This window comes from Carcharhinus amblyrhynchos, chromosome 10, assembly GCF_965287045.1.
Source record: "Carcharhinus amblyrhynchos chromosome 10, sCarAmb.v2.hapA, whole genome shotgun sequence".
NCBI classification, from domain to species: domain Eukaryota; kingdom Metazoa; phylum Chordata; class Chondrichthyes; order Carcharhiniformes; family Carcharhinidae; genus Carcharhinus; species Carcharhinus amblyrhynchos.
This window is the reverse complement of record NC_137333.1, coordinates 67,392,802-67,416,415: the sequence shown is the minus strand read 5'-3', so window position 1 is coordinate 67,416,415 and position 23,614 is coordinate 67,392,802. Positions and strand designations below refer to the sequence as shown.

The 23,614-nt window shown below is 39.8% G+C and overlaps 1 protein-coding gene across 2 annotated transcripts in view; it reads left to right on the top strand.

Moving 5' to 3' along the window:
• Positions 1-23,614, top strand: part of cwf19l2 (CWF19 like cell cycle control factor 2) — a 127,963-nt gene that overhangs the window by 50,218 nt on the left and 54,131 nt on the right. For both annotated transcript variants that reach the window (XM_080197234.1, XM_080197233.1), the window contains 3 exons: positions 4,216-4,331; positions 8,317-9,098; positions 21,251-21,368. In XM_080197234.1, the coding sequence (XP_080053360.1) occupies positions 4,216-4,331; positions 8,317-9,098; positions 21,251-21,368 (1,016 nt within the window). The remainder of the gene's footprint in view (positions 1-4,215; positions 4,332-8,316; positions 9,099-21,250; positions 21,369-23,614) is intronic.

Genomic DNA, 23,614 nt, shown 5'->3' with positions numbered 1-23,614 from the left:
TCCAGACACTCACCACCCTCTGTGTGAAATATTTTTCCCTCTGGACCCATTTGTTTCTCTTCCCTCTCACCTTAAATCTAGTTTTAGCCTCCTCTACCTTTGGGCAAAGGTGTTGACTATCTACCTTATCTATGCCCCTCATTATTTTATAGATCTCTGTAAGATCACCCCTAAGCCTCTACGCTCCAGAGAGAAAAATCCTACTTGATCCAGCCTCTCTCCATAACTCAAACCATCAATCCTGGAAGCATCCTAATAAACCTTTTCCGCCCTCTTTCTAGTTTAATAACAGCCTTTCTGTAATGGCCAGAATTGTACGCAGTATTCCACGTGTGGCCTTACCAACATCTTGTACAACTTCAACAAGACATCCCAATTCCTGTGTTCAGTGTTCTGACCAATGAAACCAAGTATGCCAAATGCCTTCTTCACCACCCTGTCCACCTGTGACTCCACTTTTAAGAAGCTGTATCTCTAGGTCTCTTTGTTCTATAACTGTCCCCAGTGCCCTACCATTAACTGAGTAAGTCCTGCTCTGGTTCGATCTACCAAAATGCATCACCTCGCTTTTACTGAAATTAAACTCCATCTGCCATTCATCAGCCCACTGGCCCAACTGATCACGATCCAGTTGCAATCTTCTTTCGAGTTTAGAAGAATGAGGGGAGATCTCATTGAGACATATAAGATGATGAATGGGATGGATTGGATAAAGGTGGAGAGGCTCTTCCCGCTCAGAAAGGACGGTAGGACTAGAGGGCACAGCCTCAAGATAAAGGGGGGGGGGGGGGGGGAGGGGGCGCGATTTAGAACGGAGTTGAGGAGGAACTTCTTCACTCAAAGGGTGGTGAATCTCTGGAATTCTCTGCCTGTTGAAGTGGTGGAGGCTGCCTCACTAAATATTTTTAAGACGCGGGTTGATAGGTTTTTGATAGGCAAGGGGATTAAGGGTTATGGGGAGAGGGCGGGAATGTGGAACTGAGACACGACAGATCAGCCATGATCTTATTGAATGGCGGGGCAGGCTCGAGGGGCTAGATGGCCTACTCCTGCTCCTAGTTCTTATGTTCTTCACTGTCCACTGTGTCACCAATCTTGGTGTGATCTAAAACTTTTAACCTTGCTTCCTAAATTTTCATCCAAATCATTAATATAAATGACAAATAATAGTAGACCCAACACTGATCCCTGAGGCACACCGCTGGTCACAGGCCTCCAGTTTGAAAAACAACCCTCTACAACCACCCTGTCTTCTGTCATCAAGCCAATTTTGTATCCAATCAGCTACCTTCCCTGGATCCTGTGAGATTTAACCTTATGCAACAACCAACTAAAGTCCATGTAGATAACTCTGACCGCACTGCCCTCACCTACCTTCTTGGTTACCCCTTCAAAAAACTCAGTCAAATTTTGAGAGACATGATTTTCCACTCTCAAAGCCATGCTGACTGTCCCTAATCAGTTGTTGCCTCTCCAAACGCTGGTGGATCCTGTCTCTCAGAATACTTTCTAACAATTTACCCACTATAGACATTAGGTTCACCGACCCTGCAGCCCTTCCTAAACAAAGGCACAACATTTGCCACCCTTCAATCTTAAGGTACCTCGTCTGTGGCTGTCGATGATTCAAATATCTCTGCTAGGAGAATCACAATTTTCTCCCTCGCCTCCTGGGATAGACTTCATCAGGTCCTGGGGATTTACGTACCTTTGAACGAGATTGAACAGGTTGGATATGACAGGAATATTTCCACTTTTGGGGGAATCCAAACCTAGGTTTATAAAAGCAAGAGGGTTACTAAAAGTCCAATAGGGAAAAAAGGAGAAATTGTTAGAGTAATTACAATGTATAACTTGCTACCACAGGCAGTTTTTGAGTCAAATAGCTTAAGTACTTTCAGAAGAAAGCTTGATGAGTATATGGGGAAAAAAGAATGTGAAGATGTACTAAAAGGCTGAGATAAGGAGATGTGTGAAATATAAGTACCAGCACAGACTAGTTGGGCTAAATAGCGCATTTATGGGCTGTATATTCCTTGCAATTGTATGTAAACTATTACCTTGGAGAGAAATATTTAAAAAAACCAGGAGCTGCAATCAAAATATTTAATTATTGAATTAAAATACTCTAAATTAAATTTGTATTCTGAAAAATGATTTAATTTTAAGCCTCCATCGGTGCACAATTATACCTGAACCATGATTCCAGTTCATTGGAATTATTCTAACCTGCTCTCTTTGTCTACAAAAAGTCATTCGTAACACTAAATGTAATGATATAACTATTTTGACTGTCTAATTCTAAAGACCCAACATGTGTACAACTGTTTTTAAATGGTTCTTGTTATCGTGTTCTATAACTGTTCACTGAATCATTGTGCTTGAATATGTAAACATGTTTGAGAAATTTAACCTGTAATATCTTACGTACATTGTTCAGTTAGTAGAAACACTGAAAGATTAAGTGTCGCTGTCGGGTTAGCAGACCTTTGTTTAACTTCTGATCTCTGTGTTTGAATCCAGGCTATTCAGATTTGATGAATGTTTGCTGTCTTCAGACTTCAGCAATAAGAGCATGGGCAGATTTATCCAAGCTCCTAATTTCATATTTATGGGTGGCACAGTGGTTAGCACTGCTGCGTCATAGCACCAGGAACCTGGGTTTGATTCCTAGCTTGGGTCACTGTTTGAGTGGAATCTTTATGTTCTCCCTGTGTGTGCGTGGGTTCCTTCGGGGTGCGCCAGTTTCCTCCCACAGTCCGAAAGACGCACTGGTTCGGTGCACTGGCCATGCTAAATTCTCCCTCAGTTTACCTGAACAGGCACGGAACTGTGGCGACTAGGGGACTTTCATAGTAAGTTCATTGCCATGTTAATGTAAACCTAATTGTGATACTAATAAATAATAATAAATTAGCAATTTCAAACATTGAGTTCGCCAAATATCAGCTCCTCCTCTGCTGCTGCAAATTGGAGGATTATTGAAGTTGTGACTGCTGAAGATACGATGGTGCTCTCCTGACCTATTCCCCCAAACTTTCGATTTTTAATGTACATGATGCATTTTACAGCCAGTTGTTGTCATACGACTCCTGAAATAATCAATACTTTATATATAAGACAGCAGCTAAAACAAATAGACAAAGGAGGAATTGTGACATTATTCCATCCTGAAGTTTTTGTTTACTCCTATTCCTTACCTGAAGCATGTCTTATGCAAATTAGAATATTGATTTAAGACTCCTTCCTGAATTTCTAACTTTGCCACTTCATGCCATGTTTTTGATGTTGGTAGGAGGGATGAGGATGAGAATACCTCAGAGCATTGATGAGTTCTCTGAATATTCTAAGCCTAATCGCTACGAAAACTCGATTCTTAAAGTGTCCAAGTCATGCTGTCTTTCTTCATTTTGTGCTTTAAGAATGACTGACATACAGATTGTGAATTTTCCTCTACCAGTTAGAGATTTATGCCCTCATTTAGCAACTTTTGAAGCGATAGTCGAATGCATTAGCTTGCTGTTTGCAGCAACAGCTCACCCTCTTAACACTTTGTGTTCAGAACATTGTAACATTTGGGAAGGGCCAAAAGAAAGCACAATATGAAATTTGGCAACATTTCTGAGTAAGAAGTCTGACTTCTTACTGTGTTTACCCCAGTCCAACGCCGGCATCTCCACATCATGACTACTAAGAACGTTTCTGAGCACAGGTGCATGGTTAAATATTTAGTGTCCTGAGTTGATGCCTGACCTTGCATTAACAAATGATCCACAGGTTGGGAATCCTGTTAATTGTTTTGACACTGAGGAATTCTCACCATGCTGCTTCCTGTTTGCTAGCTCATGCTTTATCCATGCTAATATGTTACCCCCTACACTGTGCTCTTGTGTTGTTTAACTTTTGATATAGCTTCTTATGTTCTTTGGAAATCCAAATACACCACATTTACAGGTTCCTTTTTATGCTTGTTACTTCCTGGAGGAAAGGAAATAAAAATAAATAAAGAATCTGGGCTGGTTAGGAGTCATTTTATTCAATAAATTAAGTAGGATGATTCATTGATTGGTAAGGTTCGTTATTTTGTATAACTAGAACAATAGTCCTCTTTTAGAAGATTGCCAATTTTAATAATGTCATGATTTCAATTTAAAGATAATGAATTTTGTAAATGATTGAACCTGAAACATATTCCTAATATTTTTGAACCAATAGCTGCTATGATAGAAGATGGTGGGCTGAGGTGGCTGAAACAATCGTACAAACGTATGAAGGAACAGGCAGAGAGAGAGCAGTGCCCTTTGGAGGATATAGTTGCTACAAGATACGGGGTAAAAGCTTTTTTAAGAAACCAGCCAAAATTATTATTGAATTGCTATTCTCTGTTAACCTTCAATTTCTAATTCCCAAACTTTTAATATTCCTTTTGAATTATCATGTTTGGATAAGAACCCACATTTCTATAGATCCATTCCCAATAAAGTTCAGTAATTGATCTCATGCACAACATTGCATTTGACAGATCACATTGATTGCATTTATTGTTCTGAAGCCTTCTAATGCTTAATCTGTTTACAGCCTGCAGTATGATTGTTTCTCTTACAATGTGTGTGAAAACGAAATAAATTTGCTTTAACAAAAAAATGTTCATTTTCCAAGCTAGTATAAAATAATGAGTTTAAAGCTTTATATTGCCATTCATTCAATTGTGATGAATGACAATACACTTCTAAACAGCAAACTGATGAACATCATTAATAGTTGAAAAATGCCATGAAGTAAATTTACACATAGAATTTCTTTTATTAAAAACATGATAACATTTCATTTAGTATCATTTGTCAAAGCCATAACAGAAGATTTAAATACCTTTTTTTACATAGAAAGCACTGAGTTGTATTACAAAATGTAATTGATGTTAAAACTAAGATGATAGACCTATTACATAGATGAGTGCCTGCGAACAAGAAAACTCTGGACACTCTGCAAGCCCCAGGCATTGTAATGCAGAAGTAGCTTTGGTTCAATGGAACAAAATTAAATTTGCACTTGAGATGGGATAATTCCTCTCCCAACTGAGTTTCTAGCTTGCAATTCCACATTTTACAGATTACACTAATGCTGATTTTGTCTCTCTATGCAGTTGTTTTTTTGCTAGAGCCATGATTTAGTTCCTTTAAAGTAAAAAAAAGTGATCTCAAATAATTTACTCCCAATAATATGCAGAGATACATTCTTACTTTATGTTGTTTGATTCCATTTGTAAAGAGTAATTTAACACTTCTACAGGTTTATTTATAGGAACAATCTGTCTTCAAATCTTTCTGTTTATTAAATACCCACTTAACATTGACTCACTGGTGGTTCATTTTAATGTTGTGAATGAAGTAAGGTCAATATAGCCATTTAACGTTGCCAGTTTCACTTGAAAGTTGTTTGCCACAGACTTCCTCTTCTGTGATCTACTTGCTCACATGACCTTTCCCACAGTGCTTCCACAGCTAACCTCAGCCCCTCTTCCCCTTGTGCCCACTCTTGCCTCCTGGCAAATATATATGTTATATCTGATTTGAGCTGATATTGGAACAGTCGAGCAGAGTATAGAAGGTGAAATGAAACAGCACAAGCATTAGTTGAGAGACAGGCAGTGCATTGTTGTACATAGTATCTCCTGAGCAGACAAAATCAAACTGTCTTGATGAGAAATGTTCCACGTTATCTCAAATATTATATTTGCACTGAAGACATATGTATCCATGAGCTGTGTTTCTCCTTGATACTTGATATGAAAACAGCAGTATTGATATCAGTATTGCAGAGGCAGTGGTGTAGTGGTATTGTTGCTGAATCAGCTGATCCAATGTCATCTCAAATCAGATGCATCATATAATCTAGAGATCCAGGGTAATGGTCTGGTGATCCAAGTTTGAATCCAACCATGGCAGATGGTGAAATGTGAATTCAATGAAAATCCAGCATTAAAAGTATAATAATGACCATGAAACCATTGTTGTAAAAATCCATCTGATTCTCAAACATCCTTTAGGGAAGGAAATCTGTCGTCCTTACCTGTTCTGGCCTATCTACATGTGACTCCAGATCCACAGTAATGTGGTTGACACTTAAATGCCCTTTGGAATGGGTAATAGATGCTGACCCAGCCAGCGCACCTACATACCATGAACAAATTTTTAAAAATGTACACATTTATATAGACGGTAAACAATTAGTCTTCCTTAGAGACAACTCGTTAGAAACTGTTAACTTTTAAAAATAAATTGGAATTCCCAGTGACTGACTTGAAAAAATTGCATGACAAGATTGTAACTTTCAAGACTTCTACTAGGTCTCGAGCAAATAAACATCAATAAAAGTAAAATACTGTGTGCAGATGCTGGAAATCTGAAATATAAATAGAAGCTGCTGGAAAAACTCAGCAGGACTGGCAGCACAGAGTTAATGTTTTGAGTCTAATATGTCTCTTCATCGGAACTGGTATAAATGCGATGGGTTTTATCCTTTTGAAAAAAGGGGGAAGGTTAGGTTGGAGGTCAGGAGAAATTAAATGACAAAGATATATGAAATACAAAGGCAGTGATAATGATAGATAATATATACACTGAAGCAGATCTTATAGTGGAATTAAGGACAGCACTGACTGAAACTAAATTAGCAGAATGCGATAATTGCAGAAAAAGCATTATCTTTGTCTGAAAGCAAAACATGAGAGCAAGATGCAGACTGGCACTTGAGAAGCGGGTACATCAAAATGGTGAATAGAGTTCATGGTCTGAAGTTGTTGAATTCAGTATTGAGTCCAAAAAACTGTAATATGCCTATTGGAAAATGAGATGCTATTCCTCTAGCTTGCATTGGGCTTCACAGGAACATTGTAGCAGGCCAAATACAGAAATGTGGGCATATAAGTGACACAGTGGGTAGCATAGCTACCTCACAGTGCCAGGGTCCCGGGTTCAATTCTGGCCCCGGGTCATTGTCTGTGTGGAGTTTGCATGTTCTTCCCGTGTCTGCCTGGGTTTCCCCCCGGGTGCTCTGGCTTTCTCTCACAGTCCAGAGATGTGCAGGCTAGGCTGATTGGCCGTACTAAATTGATCCTAGCATCAGGGGAATTAGCAGGGTAAATGCATGAGGTTTCAGGAATAGGGTCAGGATGGGATTGTGGTGAGTTCTGACTTGATGGGCTGAATGGCCTCCTGCTGTACGGTAGGGATTCTATGGTAAGCAAAATGGTGAATTGAAATGGCATATGACAGGAAGATCAGTGTTATGTTAGCTGACTGAGCAAAAGTATTCTGAAAAGTGGTCACCCAGTCTGTGTTTAGTGTCCCCAGTGTAGAGGAGATCACATTGTGAGCAGTGAATACAATAGACTTAATTGAAAGAAGTGCAAGCAAATTGTTGCTTCAACTGGAAAGAATGTTTGTGGCTCCCCAGCCAGTGATGGCTCTCTGTGAATGTCGGGTATCATCATCAGGGCAAACGTAGGAAATTACACTGCTCGGTGGAACCTTGCACAACTTTCACTGGAATGCAAACTGAAGGAGAGTTAAAGCAGTGTACCAGGGTCAGGTCGTTCACTCCACACAGGGACAGATTTCAGATCAACAAGCATGAAAGAATTAAGGAAGTAACTAACTTCTGACTGGTGCCCACCAGCAGTAACATTTGTGAAAGAAATTGCCTGTTTTGGCAGATTCTCAACTGAAACTGGGTTAGTTGGGAACATTGTGCTTAAGGAGTGACTCAGTAGGATTGATATAGGAACTTTCTGATTGGATGTTCGGTTGTAATGAAATTCTTTTAATTTTGAATATACAAAAATCAGTGTTCAAAATGGGCCATTCATAATTAATTTCATACTGGCTAGAATGTTTTTTAAAACTTAATTAATTGTCACGAGGACAAAATTTTTCCACAACCTATTTATTGTTATTACAAACAATAACAATTAAAATGATCTGTCAAAATCAACAAACTCCTGCATCAGAATGGATTGAGTCTCGATAGTATGTAGAAGGTAACTTAAATTCTGTTAATAATTAATTGATATTACACGTTTTGCTTAAGTCTACGTAGCTTTCCACTTTCAGTTCAATTCAATGCTTCAGTTCTAATCTGAAAACAGCACTCTGAGAAAGTTTTTGTGTGTTTTGTGGAATTATAGTGATGGGCAAAAAGTGGTCTTATTGGATTATTTTTATTGCAAAGAATTAAAACTGTACAATGAAGTGATAATGAAAACAATCAATATCGAAATGTAATAATAGTGAATATTTTTTTTTCTCTCCCCTTTAGTCTATGGAGCTATTCCAACAGAAACTACGAGAAGCTGAAAAAGTTGCAGTGTTAAAATATCAAGACGATGGTAGGCGGAGAGAGAGTTGGAAAAAACCAAGAAACTGGAGTTCTGATCAATATGAAAGAAAAGAATATGGTTCCGAAAGGGGACCCAGTGGAGACAAAGACAGATATAAGGGAAGTGACAGAGATACAGAAAGAAAAAGATCAAAAGGAAGTTTCCAGGACCAATTCAAGTGGAAAGAAAGGGATAATACACTGAAAGATATTGCTGATAGATACAAAGAGGTAGAAATGGAGTTTGCCAAAGATAAGTGTACAGATGATAGTGGAGAAATTAACAGAACCAGGGAAGAAAAATATAAGCAGACAGGGCAAAGAAATAATATTGCCAGAGATTTAGTAAGCGAAAATTTTCATGACAGGGAGAAGGAAAAAGTTTTATCCTTAAGCAATTTAAAATCTAAGTTTATGAAGCCTGAGGATGAAGAATGGGGCGTCAGATTTCCTAGTTCGTCTAACCGCATGCCAGAATCTCTCAGTTCCTATAGAAGTTGTTTTCAAAAACCAAACAATGAAAACGACAGAACGTCAACATGGGGTGCAGCCGATAATGGAAACAAGCTACCAGAAGAACCCACTTCATTTCTACCTCAGAGCAGTGTTTCAGAACATGAGGAAACTCCAAGCTCTATGAACAAATCGAAAAAGACCAAGCCTAGAGAAAGTAGTCCTATGCAAGCAGGATCTTCACAAAGTCAACAGAAATCGAGTTCTAGGTAGGTGTACTTCAATAAATAAGAATATTACCATCATATGAGTTATAAGATGGCTGTGCCAGAAAGAACTCTTGTGACTACAACAATTAACACTGATTTAAAACTGTATAGTATTCCATTAACAGCAAGTTTTAAATTACTGCTGATTGGGAGGGACTGCAGAAATAAATTATCGTGCATCAGAGATGAAGTTGAAGGTGTCATCGAATCCTGGGATGTAATTTCTGAGAGTTGGGCTCCGATATTCAGTATGAAAACCCAATAATTTCAATGTCTGTCCTCACATATTGAAAAAAAAAGCACACCCTTAAAAGTAAGATTTAATCTGTTTCCATATTATTATGATTTGGGATTATGTTTTATCCTCTAGCTTAGTAGCTGAGGCAGTGATGACTTCTCCATCTCGGATGACCTGCTTTAAAATACAGCCATGACTAATACTCTGTGACAAATGTCAAGTTTGTGGTCCATGTTAATATTTTAGTGATATTGTTTAGTTGAGGATAGATTAAAGTTTTAACTGTAGAAAATGGGATAAATGCAAATAAGGCAGCCTATGACACTTGAAAAGTTGGGGCCATGTTGACCTAAGGGTTTAACAGCTGGAAAGGTAAGTACCATAAACAGCATTTGGGTTTACTTAGCAGGAGAATTGGAGACATGTTGAGTGTAGTCCAGAGCAACGTTTTGTTTAGGGAGTTAGAGCTAAATTAGTTCAAAAGCATTCAGTGAGAACTCTGAAAGGCTATGTTGCTATGGAAATGGGTGGAGTTGAAGTTTGGACATTGTGGGGTTTGCAGCTTACAGAAAACCTATGGGAGCTGTTAAATGCAGTCAGGATGCAGAAGTCCTGGAAAATTGAGAAGGTGACGACAGGTTTCTGGTTCTGTGCTGAGAGAAGCCTTGGGACCCATTTTTAGCACAGTGCAGTGGTGAGACTGGAGTTAGGAAAAATCTCGGCGAAGCTAATGTCACTGAAAGAGCTGGGTTTGTTCTACTAATTAGAGATGGGAGTGCAACTTTGTGAATCCCATGGAATACTGTCTCAGGAGAAGTGATTGAGCCATCAGGTGAGGCAGCCTGAGTTGAAGTGGCTGTTCAGGAATTCAGAGGCTAGCTGTTTGAAAGTAAGGAGTTGAAATCCTTCAAAAGGGGGAAGAGTTCTAATAAGATTTTGTAACTCTGTGATCACTGACACCTTGTTGGGTTGTTGAGAAATGCATGGGATCTGCCTTGGTTGCTTCTGCAATTTAATATCACAGTTTGTTGGTTAATTCATATTTACCTTGTTAATTCTGAATGTTAGAATATTAGATATGTATCATAGATTATTTACTTTTCTGGCTTTTCTAGTAAAGTGTTTGCTTGTTTAGAACAGTAGAATCTTGTAGCTTTATTCTCCTATTTGTAACTGGGATTTCAAACTTTGTGTACGTGAAACAAAAAGTTATTTGTTCCCTAAGTAGATCAGAATAACTCAAATTTGGATGATTTCTCTGGGACATGCGTGCTTTTTTTTATTGTTTGACACACTATTGCAGAACGAACTGATTTTCTTGTTCCTCTTCTTAGATTAAATTAGCTGAATGCAGTGTGTAGAGGAAAGTTGGATGGGCTGCAATAATTGGCATTGTAGGGTCGTCGTGGTTCATGTGAGTGCCAACGACATAGGCAAAATAGGAACTAAGGATCTGCAGAGGGAGTATGATAATCTGGGAACCAAATTAAAAAGCAGAACCAACGAGGTGGTTATCTCTGGATTACTACCTGAACCACGCGCAAATTGGCGCAGGGTAAATAGGATTAAGGAGATGAATGCGTGGCTCAGGGATTGGTGTGGGAGGAACGGGTTCGAATTTATGGGGCACTGGCACCAGTATTGGAGCAGATGGGACCTGTTCAGATGGGATGGTCTTCGTCTGAATCGTGTTGGGACCACAGTCCTGGCGAATCATATAACTAGGACTATAGATAGGGCTTTAAACTAATTAGTGGGGGGGGGAGGGTGCAGGGGTGGGGGAAATTACAGAACCTGAAGTAAAGGAGAGGGTACGTATGTAGGTTAATGTTGAGGATGTTCCACTAATTAAAGGAGTAGAAGGCATGAGAGAGGTTAGTAGCGTTTCTACAAATAAGGCCCAGATAAAGGCTGGTATAAAGACACTTTACCTGAACGCACGAAGCATTCGGAACAAAGTGAATGAGCTGATGGCGCAAATCAGCACAAATGGATATGATCTAGTAGCCATTACGGAAACGTGGTTGCAGGGTGACCGGGTCTGGGAACTGAATATTCAGGGGTATCAGGCGTTTAGGAAGGATAGAAAAAGGAGGTGGGGTAGCTCTGTCAATAAAGGATAAAATCGGGGCAGTAGTAAGAGAAGGTATAGGCTTCAAAAAGCAAAACGTGGAATCATTGTGGGTGGAGATAAGGAATAGTAAGGGGAGAAAGACGCTGGTGGGTGTGGTCTATAGGCCCCCAAATAATAACTTTGAGGTGGGGTGGGCTATAAACAGACAAATAATTGATGCGTGCAGAAACGGAACGGCGATAATTATGGGGGATTTTAATCTGCATATTGATTGGATGACCCAAGTCGGATGTGGTGGGCTTGAGGAAGAGTTCTTGGAATGCTGTCGGGATAGTTTCCTTGAACAGTATGTAACAGAACCTACGAGAGAGGGAGCTATCTTAGATCTGGTACTGTGTAACGAGGCAGGTAAAATTAGGGATCTTCTTGTGAGGGATCCTCTTGGGACAAGTGATCATAGTATGGTTGAATTTCTGATGCAGATGGAGGATGAGAAAGTAGGGTCCCGAACCTGTGTCCTCTGTTTGAACAGAGGGGAGTATGATAAGATGAGGGCGGAATTGGTGAATGTAGATTGGGGGCGCAGATTGGTTGGTAGGACGGCTGAGGAACAGTGGAGGATTTTTAAGGAGATCTTTTTTGGTACTCAGCAGAAATATATTCCGATGGTAAAGAAGGACTGTAAGAGAAGAGATAACCAGCCATGGTTATCGAAGGAAATAAAGGAGAGTATTAAATTAAAAGCTGATGCGTTCAGAGCAGCTAAAAATGGTGGGTGATTAGAAGATTGGGAAAGATTTAAAAAACAATAAAGAATGACTAAGAAAGTGATAAAGAAAGGAAAGATAGAGTATGAAGCTAAACTAGCTCTAAATATAAAGAATGAAAGTAAAAGTTTTCACAAATATATAAAGAAGAGGAGACTGGCTAGAGTGAATGTTGGACCCTTGGAGGACGAGAGGGGGGGATTTAGCGGTGGGTGATGAGGAAATGGCTGAGGCTTTAAGTAAGTTTTTTGTGTCATTCTTCACTGGGAGGGACACAAATAGCTTGCTGAACATTAAAGATAGAAGGATGGCAGGCGATGAGGTCCTTAACACAATTACTGTTACTAGAGAGTTAGTGCTTGATAGACTAACGGGACTGAAGGTAGACAAGTCCCTGGAACAGGATGGAATGCATCCCAGGGTTCTGAAAGAAATGGCAGAGCTGATAGTGGATGCCTTAGTAATTATTTATCAAAATTCACTGGACTCTGGGGAAGTGCCGGAAGACTGGAAAACGGCTAATGTCACGCCGCTGTTTAAAAAAGGTAGCAGACAAAAAGCACGGAATTATAGGCCGGTTATTTTAACGCCCGTAGTTGGAAAAATGCTAGAATCCATCATCAAAGAAGAAATAGTGAGGCACCTGGAAAAGAACGGTTTGATCAAGCAGACACAGCACGGATTCGTGAAGGGGAAGTTGTGTTTAACGAATTTATTGGATTTCTATGAGGATGTGACTAGCGCAGCAGACGGAGGGGAACCGATGGATGTGGCGTTTGTAGATTTCCAGAAGGCGTTGGATAAGGTGCCTCACAAAAGGTTGCTGCAAAAGGTTAGGGTGCACAGAGTTGGGGGTAAGGTGTTAGCGTGGATAGAGGATTGGTTGTCTAATAGGAAGCAGCGAGTTGGAATCAATGGATGCTATTCTAGTTGGCAGTTGGTGACTAGTAGGATGCCGCAGGGATTGGTGCTGGGGTCTCAACTGTTTACCATTCACATAGATGATCTCGAGGAGGGGGCTGAGTGTAGGGTAACGAAATTTGCTGATGACACGAAGATGAGTGGAAAAGCAAATTGCGTGGAAGGCGCGGAAAGTCTGCAGAGAGATCTAGATAGGCTGAGTGAGTGGGCGAGGACCTGGCAGATGGAGTATAATGTTAGCAAATGTGAGGTTATCCACTTTGGTAGAAGTAATAGTAGGAGGGATTATTATTTAAAGGGCAAAAAGCTGCAGCATGCTATGGTGCAGAGGGACCTGGGGGTCCTTATGCACGAATCGCAAAAACCCAGTCTGCAGGTGCAGCAGATGATCAAGAAGGCGAATGGAATGTTGGCCTTTATAGCGAGGGGGATGGAATATAAAAGCAGGGAGGTCTTGCTGCAACTGTACAGGGCACTGGTGAGGCCGCAACTGGAGTACTGGTGCAGTTTTGGTCGCTGCACTTGCGGAAGGATATATTGGCCTTGGAGGGAGTGCAGAGAAGGTTCACTAGGCTGATACCGGAGGTGAGGGGGCTAACCTATGAGGAGAGATTGAATAGACTGAGTCTGTACTCGTTGGAGTTTAGAAGGCTGAGGGGGGATCTTATAGAGACATATAAGATAATGAAGGGGCTAGATAGGGTAGAGGTAGAGAGATTCTTTCCGCTTAGAAAGGATAGCAGAACTAGAGGACACAGCCTCAAAATAAGGTCCGGGTGGGGGGGGGGGCAGTTTAGATCGGAGTTGAGGAGGAACGTCTTCACTCAAAGGGTGGCGAGTCTCTGGAATTCTCTGCCCGTTGAAGTGGCGGAGGCTACCTTGCTGAATATATTTAAGTCACGGGTAGATAGGTTTCCCATAGACAAGGGAATTAAGGGTCATGGGGAGGAAGCGGGAAAGTGGAACTGATCCACTTCAGGTCTTGTTGAATGGTGGGGCAGGCTCAAAGGGCTAGATGGCCTACTCCTGCTCTTATTTCTTATGTTCTTACGTTCTTAAGGTTTTGCTTGGGATGGAATGTACTTTGCAGAGTTCTGGATGAATTGGAATTTGTGCAGGGTGCATTCATAGAGTCATGGAGGTTTCCAACATGGAAACAGGCCCAACTTGTCTATGCCGCCCTTTTTATCACTAAGTTAGTCCCAATTGCCCACATTTCGTCCATATCCCTCTATACCCATCTTATTCATGTAACTGTCTAAAAGCTTTTTAAAAGACAAAATTGTATCTGCCTCTAGTACTACCTCTACAGCTTGTTCCAGAGACTCAGCACCAGTCAGAAAAGCTTGTGAGAACAGCATTGCAGCAATCAAGTCCTGAAATGACAAAGGCACCAATGATGTTTTAGTGGCATTGGGTTGAGCTAGAGGTGAGGATAGGCAAAGTTTGAAGTGGAAGTAAATCTCTTGATGTCTGTTTGACTTTGGGAATTGAGACTTAACTTATTTATACTGGAGACCCGTTGATGTCTTTGTTTTATGCCGAAGACGAGAAGTAGACCAAAAAGACTTGAACAGGAAAGAAGGTCTTTGTTTTATGCCGAAGACGAGAAGTAGACCAAAAAGACTTGAACAGGAATGAGTGAAGGTGGAAGTGGTGGTCACAGAGTTTGGTGATAATAATGCATTCCAGGACTTTAGAGAAGTTTAAAATCTTAAGAGATATGAGAACAGGGCAGGCATATGGAAATAGGACCACTCCTCAACTGGAGGCAAAATATCAACAAACTGGTTGAGCCATGAGATATGTTTGCATGTTGTAAATTCTATTTATACAAAGTTCAATTGGAGAGGCGACAAGTATAATAAGGAGCTTTTTCTTTAAGGAAGTTGATGACAAATCAACTGTTAATCTCATCCAATATTATCCAATATTTTTGAACATCCTGCAATGAGTACTTTTTTGTAGAATTTTAGGACACCAAGCTAGAAATCCTTTCCTGTTAAGAGCATTTTAATTTTTAGCATGTGGACACCGTAAGATATATTTGCATCACAACTCTACCAACTACTATTATTGTCATTGATCACAGACTATGAATGAATTATTACTGAAGACCCTGTGAACCAATTTGATTTTCTATGGCAATTAAATATCCTTTTGAAAAGGACTCTTATCTTTGAAATACAGCAATATTCAGGACATTGCTTAATCTTTTCTCATTTTGAGTTCTGCCTAGATTATTAACAAGACATGGTAATTGATTTGCATATGTTTAAACATTCTGAAAGAAATGGCGGAGGTGATAGTGGATGCCTTGGTGGTTATTTTCCAGACGTCGCTGGATTCCGGGGAAGTGCCGGAGGATTGGAAAACGGCTAATGTTACGCCGTTGTTTAAGAAGGGTGCCAGGCAAAAGGCGGGGAATTATAGGCCGGTTAGTTTAACGTCTGTGGTAGGTAAAATGTTAGAATCCGTCATTAAGGAGGAAACTGCGAGGCATCTTGAAGGGAATTGCTTGATAGAGCAGACGCAGCACGGTTTCATTAAAGGGAAGTCGTGTCTGACAAATTTACTGGAGTTCTATGAGGATGTGTCTAGGGCGGTGGATAGAGGAGAGCCGGTGGATGTGGTCTTTCTGGATTTTCAGAAGGCGTTTGACAAAGTACCTCACAAGAGGTTATTGCAGAAGGTCGAGGGATATGGAGTTGGGGGTAGGGTGTTAGCGTGGATAGAGGATTGGTTGTCAAATAGGAGGCAGAGAGTGGGGGTCAACGGGTGCTATTCGGATTGGCGGGTGATGACTAGTGGAGTGCCCCAGGGGTCGGTGCTGGGGCCTCAGCTTTTTACCATTTATATAGATGATCTGGAGGAGGGAACCGAGTGTAGGGTGTCGAAATTTGCTGATGACACCAAGATTGGGGGAACGGCAAATTGTGCGGAGGGTGTGGAGAGTCTGCAGAAGGATCTAGATAGGCTGGGCGAATGGGCCAGGAAATGGCAAATGGAATTTAATGTTGGCAAGTGTGAGGTGGTCCACTTTGGTAGGAATAATGGTAGGAAGGACTATTATTTATGTGGCAAAAAACTGCAGCAGGCGACGGTGCAGAGGGACCTCAGGGTCCTTGTGCATGAGTCGCAAAAACCCAGCTTGCAGGTGCAGCATGTGGTCAGGAAGGCGAATGGGATGCTGGCCTTCATAGTGAGGGGGATTGAATATAAAAGTAGGGAGGTCTTGCTGCAGCTGTATAGGGCATTGGTGAGGCTGCAGCTGGAGTACTGTGTGCAGTTTTGGGCGCCGCACCTGCGCAAAGATATTTTGGCCTTGGAGGGAGTGCAGAGGAGTTTTACTGGATACTGATACTGGAGTTGAGGGGGTTGAGCTATGAGGAGAGGCTGAATAAACTAGGCTTGTACTCGTTAGAGTTTAGAAGAATGAGGGGAGATCTCATTGAGACGTATAAGATGATGAATGGGATGGATAGGATAGAGGTGGAAAGACTCTTCCCGCTCAAAAAAGACAGTAGGACTAGGGGGCACAGCCTCAAGATAAAAGGGGGGCGGTTTAGAACGGAGTTGAGGAGGAACTTCTTCACTCAAAGGGTGGTGAATCTCTGGAATTCTCTGCCCGTTGAAGTGGTGGAGGCTGCCTCGCTAAATATTTTTAAGACGCGGGTTGATGGGTTTTTGACAAGAGAGGGGATTAAGGGTTATGGGGAGAGGGCGGGAAAGTGGAACTGAGCCACGACAGATCAGCCATGATCTTATTGAATGGCGGGGCAGGCTCGAAGGGCTAGATGGCTTACTCCTGCTCCTATTTCTTATGTTCTTATGTTCTTAAACAAAATACAACTGCCCTGAAAAATTATTTAATTCTAGAATTTACAGATATTCTTAGTTTTGAATGAAGTGCACTTTTTAATTAAGTTGTAGATGCTGTATTTCAGACTACTGCTGTCACCTCTATGCCATCATAAATATTGAGGAGTGTTTTATTCTTTGAGGGAATAATGAGGGAAATGTCTAAAAATATGCATGAATATTAAATATTTTACTTTACAAATGTCCACTTGCATAAAGGAATTACATAAAGGACACCTGTTCTTTATCTCAGTTTACAGGTTATGTAACATGCTTCCAATAATCTTACATTCCATTTATAGTAGTTTGTGACCTTGTTGTATTCTAACAAGCTATCCTTGACTTCATTCAAGGTGACTGTTGTAATTGTAATGGGGATATGAATCTTCATGTACCAACCTGTCACTCTCAAATTAAGTGGCTTCAGTCTCAGTTGTAATTAAGCTGATGACCTGAAGGTATTACTTTATAAAACTTAATTGTTTAACACATCAGATTCAGTACAATTTTGCAGCCTTTGAACATTGCTGTTTTATTATCAATTATTATAACACCGTCCAAACTGCACATCAGGACTAATGACACCAACCGGAATACTGGAATTGGAATTGATGACCCAAAGGACCGGGAGTGAAATTGTTGGTAACAAATAAAGCTGAACAAAAGCTTCAGTTTGTCCTGCCTGTACAAAACAATTAGCAGTTCCCAGGTTAATTGTGAAAGCTAAAGCCTAAGGGATTTAGCAAAAGCTCAAAAATTTCATTGAAAATATTGAACAAAGGCAGGCTAGTAATAATATTGTATCTATTTTCACAACTTTATCAGAGGAAAGTATCAATTCCACAAACCTTTAATTTAACCATTTGTTAAATTGTCTTTGTAATCTCTAAAATATGTTATCTACGTGAAAGTTTAGTGTTGGAAACAGAAGAACTGTTGTTACCTTTAAAGCTAAGAGCTTGCAAGCTGGTTGCTGCCTAATAACTGTCCATGCCTCAGTTTATCTGCTGCTGAAACCCTCATTCATGGCTTTGTTATCTCTAGTCTCAACTATTCCAAACTCTTCTGGCTGGTTTTTCACCTTCTATTCTCCTTAAATTTGAGTTTATCCAAAGTTCTGTGTACGTATTGAAACTCGCATTCACAACCCAACAGTCACTAACCTGCATTGGCTCCAGTGAGGCAACACAAGCTTTTGGTCACCTGATCAAATATCTCAAGTAGTTTGGTCATATTTTGTTTGACACATTTGTGAGAGCTCTGAGATGTTATACTATATTAAGGGCCTTATATAAATTCAATATTTTGTTGATTATCTGATAATATAAGTTAGCAATCATCCCGTACAAAATTAGACCTTTTCTTAATTCTTTCAAATTTCCTGAATGCCATCTGGTTTGAATCTAGTAACATGGAGGCCGGAATTTTACCAGCATGCCCGCCCAAGACAATGCCGTTTCAGTGGGGCAGGTGTGCTGGTAAAATCAGGGCCGGAATCTTGCATACTGCTTGATACTGAGCTGCGTTTCTTTACTCATTCCTAATGCCATCATCAAAACAACTTATCACTTTCAAAACATCACCTGCCTCTATCATCTCTTATATTATGGCCAAGACTTTTATCACTTTGAGGCTTGATTTCTCACATGTTCTTTGGAGTTCTTTTTGGCCTGCTATTTCTCTCCAATGTTTTTAAAAATGTGCCTCTTATCTTGCCTGTATGTCTCTATGAGATTTGTATTCTTTGTTTATAACTTACTTAACTCTATGTCCATCTTGAATAGTAAACATTGCCAAAAGCTACATAATAAATCTATTTCTATTTTATTGGTCCTGAACCCTTAATGGGGTTAAAATAAAGATCTTCAGCCTCCCATGCATCTCTAAGGATATTAATATTGCTGAGTCTGGACATTTTTTTGTTATTCCTGTGTTTATTAGCTTTTATTTCTTTTTCCAGTTTTGTTCATCTCTTCCTCTTTTCTGTTTTCTGTATTTCTCTCTATCCGTTCACTTATTTTTTACTTTTCAATGCTATCCATGCATCTTCTCCAGTATTTATATCGCTTCTCTGTTTCATTTCATTCCTACTATCATTCACATTCTTGCTCTCTTCCATTACTACTACTTTTTTTGCTTCCTGCTATCCTCAATTGATGCTCTTTTCTGTTCTTCACATCTCACTCGCTCACAGTCTCTTTACTATTTTAGCAGACTGGAAAGCACACTGTTATGAGGCTGCAAGAGAAAGCATTTTTGCTTCTTTAGACATTGTAGGAGGTCAGGATCAGTCTGTGCTATAATTTAGTCTATCCATTACTTTCCTATCCATGACTTCATTCTTCCCTTTTGTGTAATCTTAACATTATCCACTTACTTTTATGAAAATTCTCATTTAATACTTGAGCTACATGTTCGACCTCTATCCAAAAGATTCTGCTTTGGATTTTTCATAGTCCCATTGTATTCACTTGCAAACTGCTAACACTTTGTTAGCTTAGAAAATATATTGGGGTTCAAATTAATGTTGCTTGCTAATCTTTATTGGTAACCTAATTTTAACTCTTCTGTTAAGCTTCCCTTCCCTCCTATATTATCCATAATCTTCCTAGTTATTGGCTGAAACTCGCTCCTAACATTTGTCACAAATAATCTTTTTTCGTTTTACTTTAACTTTTACACCCTTTGCCATGCAGGATCTATTAGCTTTGGGCGCTTCAATTATTTTCTTTCAAAGGAATGTGCCTAGTTGCACAGTCGCACTGTGGTTAGCACTGCTGCCTCACAGTACCAGGGATTTGGGCTCGATTCCGGCCTTGGGTCACTGTGTGTGTGTGTGTGTGTGTGTGTGTGTGTGTGTGTGTGTGTGTGTGTGTGTGTGTGTGTGTGTGTGTGGAGTTCGCATGTTCTCCATGTCTGTTTGGGTTTCCTCTGGGTGCTCGGGTTTCCTCCCACAGTCCAAAGATGTGTTGGTTAGTTGCATTGTCCATGTTAAATTCTTCCTCAGTGTACCTGAACCAGGCACTGGCGTATGGCAACTAAGAGATTTTCACAGTAATGTCATTGCAGTGTTAATGTAAGCCTACTTGTGACACTAATATATAAACTTTAAACTTAAATTTAGTTTACAATTGAACTGTCTAATCCCACTGCTGTTTTGGTGCTTTACTCTTCAATTGTATTTTCCAATTTACCTGTACTAGGTTCTTTTCATTGAAATTGGCTCCTTCCTAGTAGAGCATTTTATTTTTAATATTTTCTGGTCTCTTTCCATAATTAAATAGAATTATGTTGTGATCACTGTTGACAAGATGACCTCCTACTGTGGCACACTCCATTGCTGTACTTCATTTATCAGAACCAAAAGACGTATTGATAGAGGAAGCTCTTCTGTACACAACAGAAATCCCTTTCCCTGTCCTATGATTTTCCTAATCTATATCATTTTTCTCAGTTTTAGTAGTTTATTTATTAGTCACAAGTAGGCTTATATTCACACTGCAAGAAGTTACTGTGAAAATCCGTTAGTCGCCACACTCCGGCGACTAAGGGAGAATTTAGCATGGCCAATTCACCTGACCGGCACATCCTTTGGACTGTGGGAGAAAACTGGAGCACCCAGAGGAAACCCACACAGATACGGGGAGAATGTGCAAACTGCACAGACAGTGACCCAGACTTGGAATCGAATCTGGGTCCCTGGCACTGAGGCAGTAGTTCTAACCACTGTGCCACCATTTTCTAAGCTCTGCTGTGCTCTGATTCTGACTTCATCCTCAGGCTTATTTTTTCCAATCTCGCTGACTCTCTCATTGTTTCCATTTGGGCTCGCTCTTGCTGATTAAATAACCACGTAAATAAACACTTGCCCAGTGAGCTAATATGTACTTTATGGGAGTTCAAAGACTGAGTGTTTGCAGAGATAGGATTGTTGCTGTTTTTGTTACTGATCTCTAGAAATGAATTTTAGATAAATGAAATGATGACGAACCAAACCACAATGCCTCTTGTATTCATTTAAGTGTTGCTATCACCTTTAACAAGACTTTATCTTGTATTCCAACATAATTTGGTGGCGTTGTGTAGAAAGCAGTGTCAAAATATTGTTAACATACAAGATTGCATATTAGACAACTTAACACTAAATAAATCAAGTAAAAGGTTTTCCCCTTTTTATAACCATGAAAGGAACACAAACGTTGTGAAACTTTGCATGTCTTTGGTTGAGCATTATGAAAAGGTAACTCACATTTCCTTTCTCTGGGGTTTACCCCTTTCTCCCATGAAACAGTGCTGCTATTCCAGCCAGACCTCCAGCTACAAGAGAAGAGCCTCTACAACCTCTCAGTGAGGAAGAGATGAATAAACTGGGAGCAAAGATCATTAAAGCAGAGCTAATGGGAAACCTGGTAAGATTTAGAATGTTCATGTAACTAAATTGTAACGGTGTTCAGAACACTGATATTAAAGTATGTTTAATGTAAGTAAACCAAATGAGGCTGCTTTCAAATTGTGATTATGGCTACAGAGTCACAGTCATATACATTTACTTGAGATACTCCATGGCATCTTTTAATCAATAAAGGAAAAAGTTTACTAGCAGCCCCATTTGGAAATCTTCAACACTTACCCATTTTTACTGACGTATCTGGGGAGGGACTGCAGTCAAAGATGTATTTGAAAAATCTAGCCTAGTACATTTTCAAATAATTATTTTGACCACTCCAACTCAGTCGCTGACAATCCTTACAATCCATTGAACAGTCCTTTTAAACCAGTGTTTTCATGTTCCTGTGAGTTATTTTTGCTTTAAGAAAGCCTGTAGCACTACATATCATTAGCACACCTTTCTCTGCCACAATGTAAAAGTGTGCCCTATGTACATTGCTGCAAGGATCATTTATCTGGCTTTCAATTCCCTCACACACACACAAACTTACTGTTTCTACAGTACATTTAATTTCTAGAAAATGTTACCTATATCAGTGCCTATCTTATGCCCATGTCAGTTTTAAGCTTTTGAAGATAGTTCCATTCATAGTCAGCTGGCTTTTGTATATTTTCAAGGCTATGGGATTATGGGATACTTTACTATTGTTATAGGAATTGAAATTAATTCTTTTAATGTTGAAGATGCTATATAAATGCAAGTTTTTGATAATGAGGATGGAGATCAACTTAGCTGGAAAATTCTGTAACAGTTGCATCTGAAAGACAGTATTATGCTTCACCCCTGATTACACTAGTGTTGCTATGTTTCACAATGCATTAATGTAAGAGGTGTTTCCTCTCAACTATCTTGCAGACACTTAATATGGCTGCTCACTTATGTGGTGAACGACAAATGTAGAGTCAATTTATTTCTGTTGGCTGCAAATGGTAGTCTTGACTTCTGAAATTCAGAAAAAGAAGTATCATTCCTTTGAAGGTGTCCTGTAAATTATTCACAGAAGTTGCATTTTCCTTTGCTACTTAGAGGATATACACCTAACTTGAGATAAGTAGGACAGCGCAAACATTCATCATTTGGCCCATGAAGTCTGAGCCAGTTATTCAAAGTAATTCTGCTACTAACTTATCCAAAACTGTAGTAGTTTGTGCAGCTCTGTCAATACTGTGGCACTTGGTTCTTGTATACAGACCAGCATATGCACTGCTATCCTAGTCTTCTGGTTGATACAGAATTCCAGTAAATAGTTGTTTGATAATATAGAATTTGAGTATTGCTGAAAAAAAGGACTTGTCAAAGCTTTTCATCTTTTGCTCATCAGAACACTTTGCAAAAATACCAGTACAATGGGAAAACAACAATTTATATTGTATGAGAAGAGAATGATGATTGGTTGGCAAGTGGACCTGATCGGTAGAGGCATTGCCATGGAGAATGCCCTAGTTGATGGAGATTGACAGGTAACTGCTAAGCTGTTTGAAATTTAAACCTGGCAGTTTGACCCTGATTAAACAAGACATTACTCTGGGGAATTAATCAGTGAATAGCTGTCACTTAATTTGTTTAATTGAAACAAGCACAATGTATGTTTATATTCTTTCTATCGGCAAAAAACAGGGCACTGTGTATTAATACATATATAGCTTCCAGTACATGCCTGACTGATGATCTTAAATTGTTATTGGCATAATTCTTAGCACACCAAGGATTATTTAGCAAGTGTTGTCCAATCACAGAATCACATTTAATGTTGGACACTGTGGATAGGATGTTAGGTCCTCACTCCGAGACCAGAAAATCCCACCTGATGTCAATGGACATTTCCATTGTCCGCCCCTCACCTACTCCGATTCCATGGCAGGCAGCATGGTAGAATTTTGGCATATGTTCCAAATTTTGCAAGCATGGACTGGTTGGATGTAATCTGTACCTTGCCCATTTTGAACAGCAGCTGTTCAACAACAACATTTGACTCCTCCATTTCAGATGTGAATTTGAGATTGGTTTATCATTGTATGTCCAAGGTACTGTTTGCAATGGGCAAGTTACTGACTGTACCCAACCAGCCCATTCTTGTAAAACTCAAACCACACTATCCAACATTAGATTGGACAACATTTGCTAAATAATCTTTAGTGTGCTAAGAATTAAGCTGAAACCAATTTAAGATTGTCAATCGGGCTCATAGTATGGCGCATTTGTGCG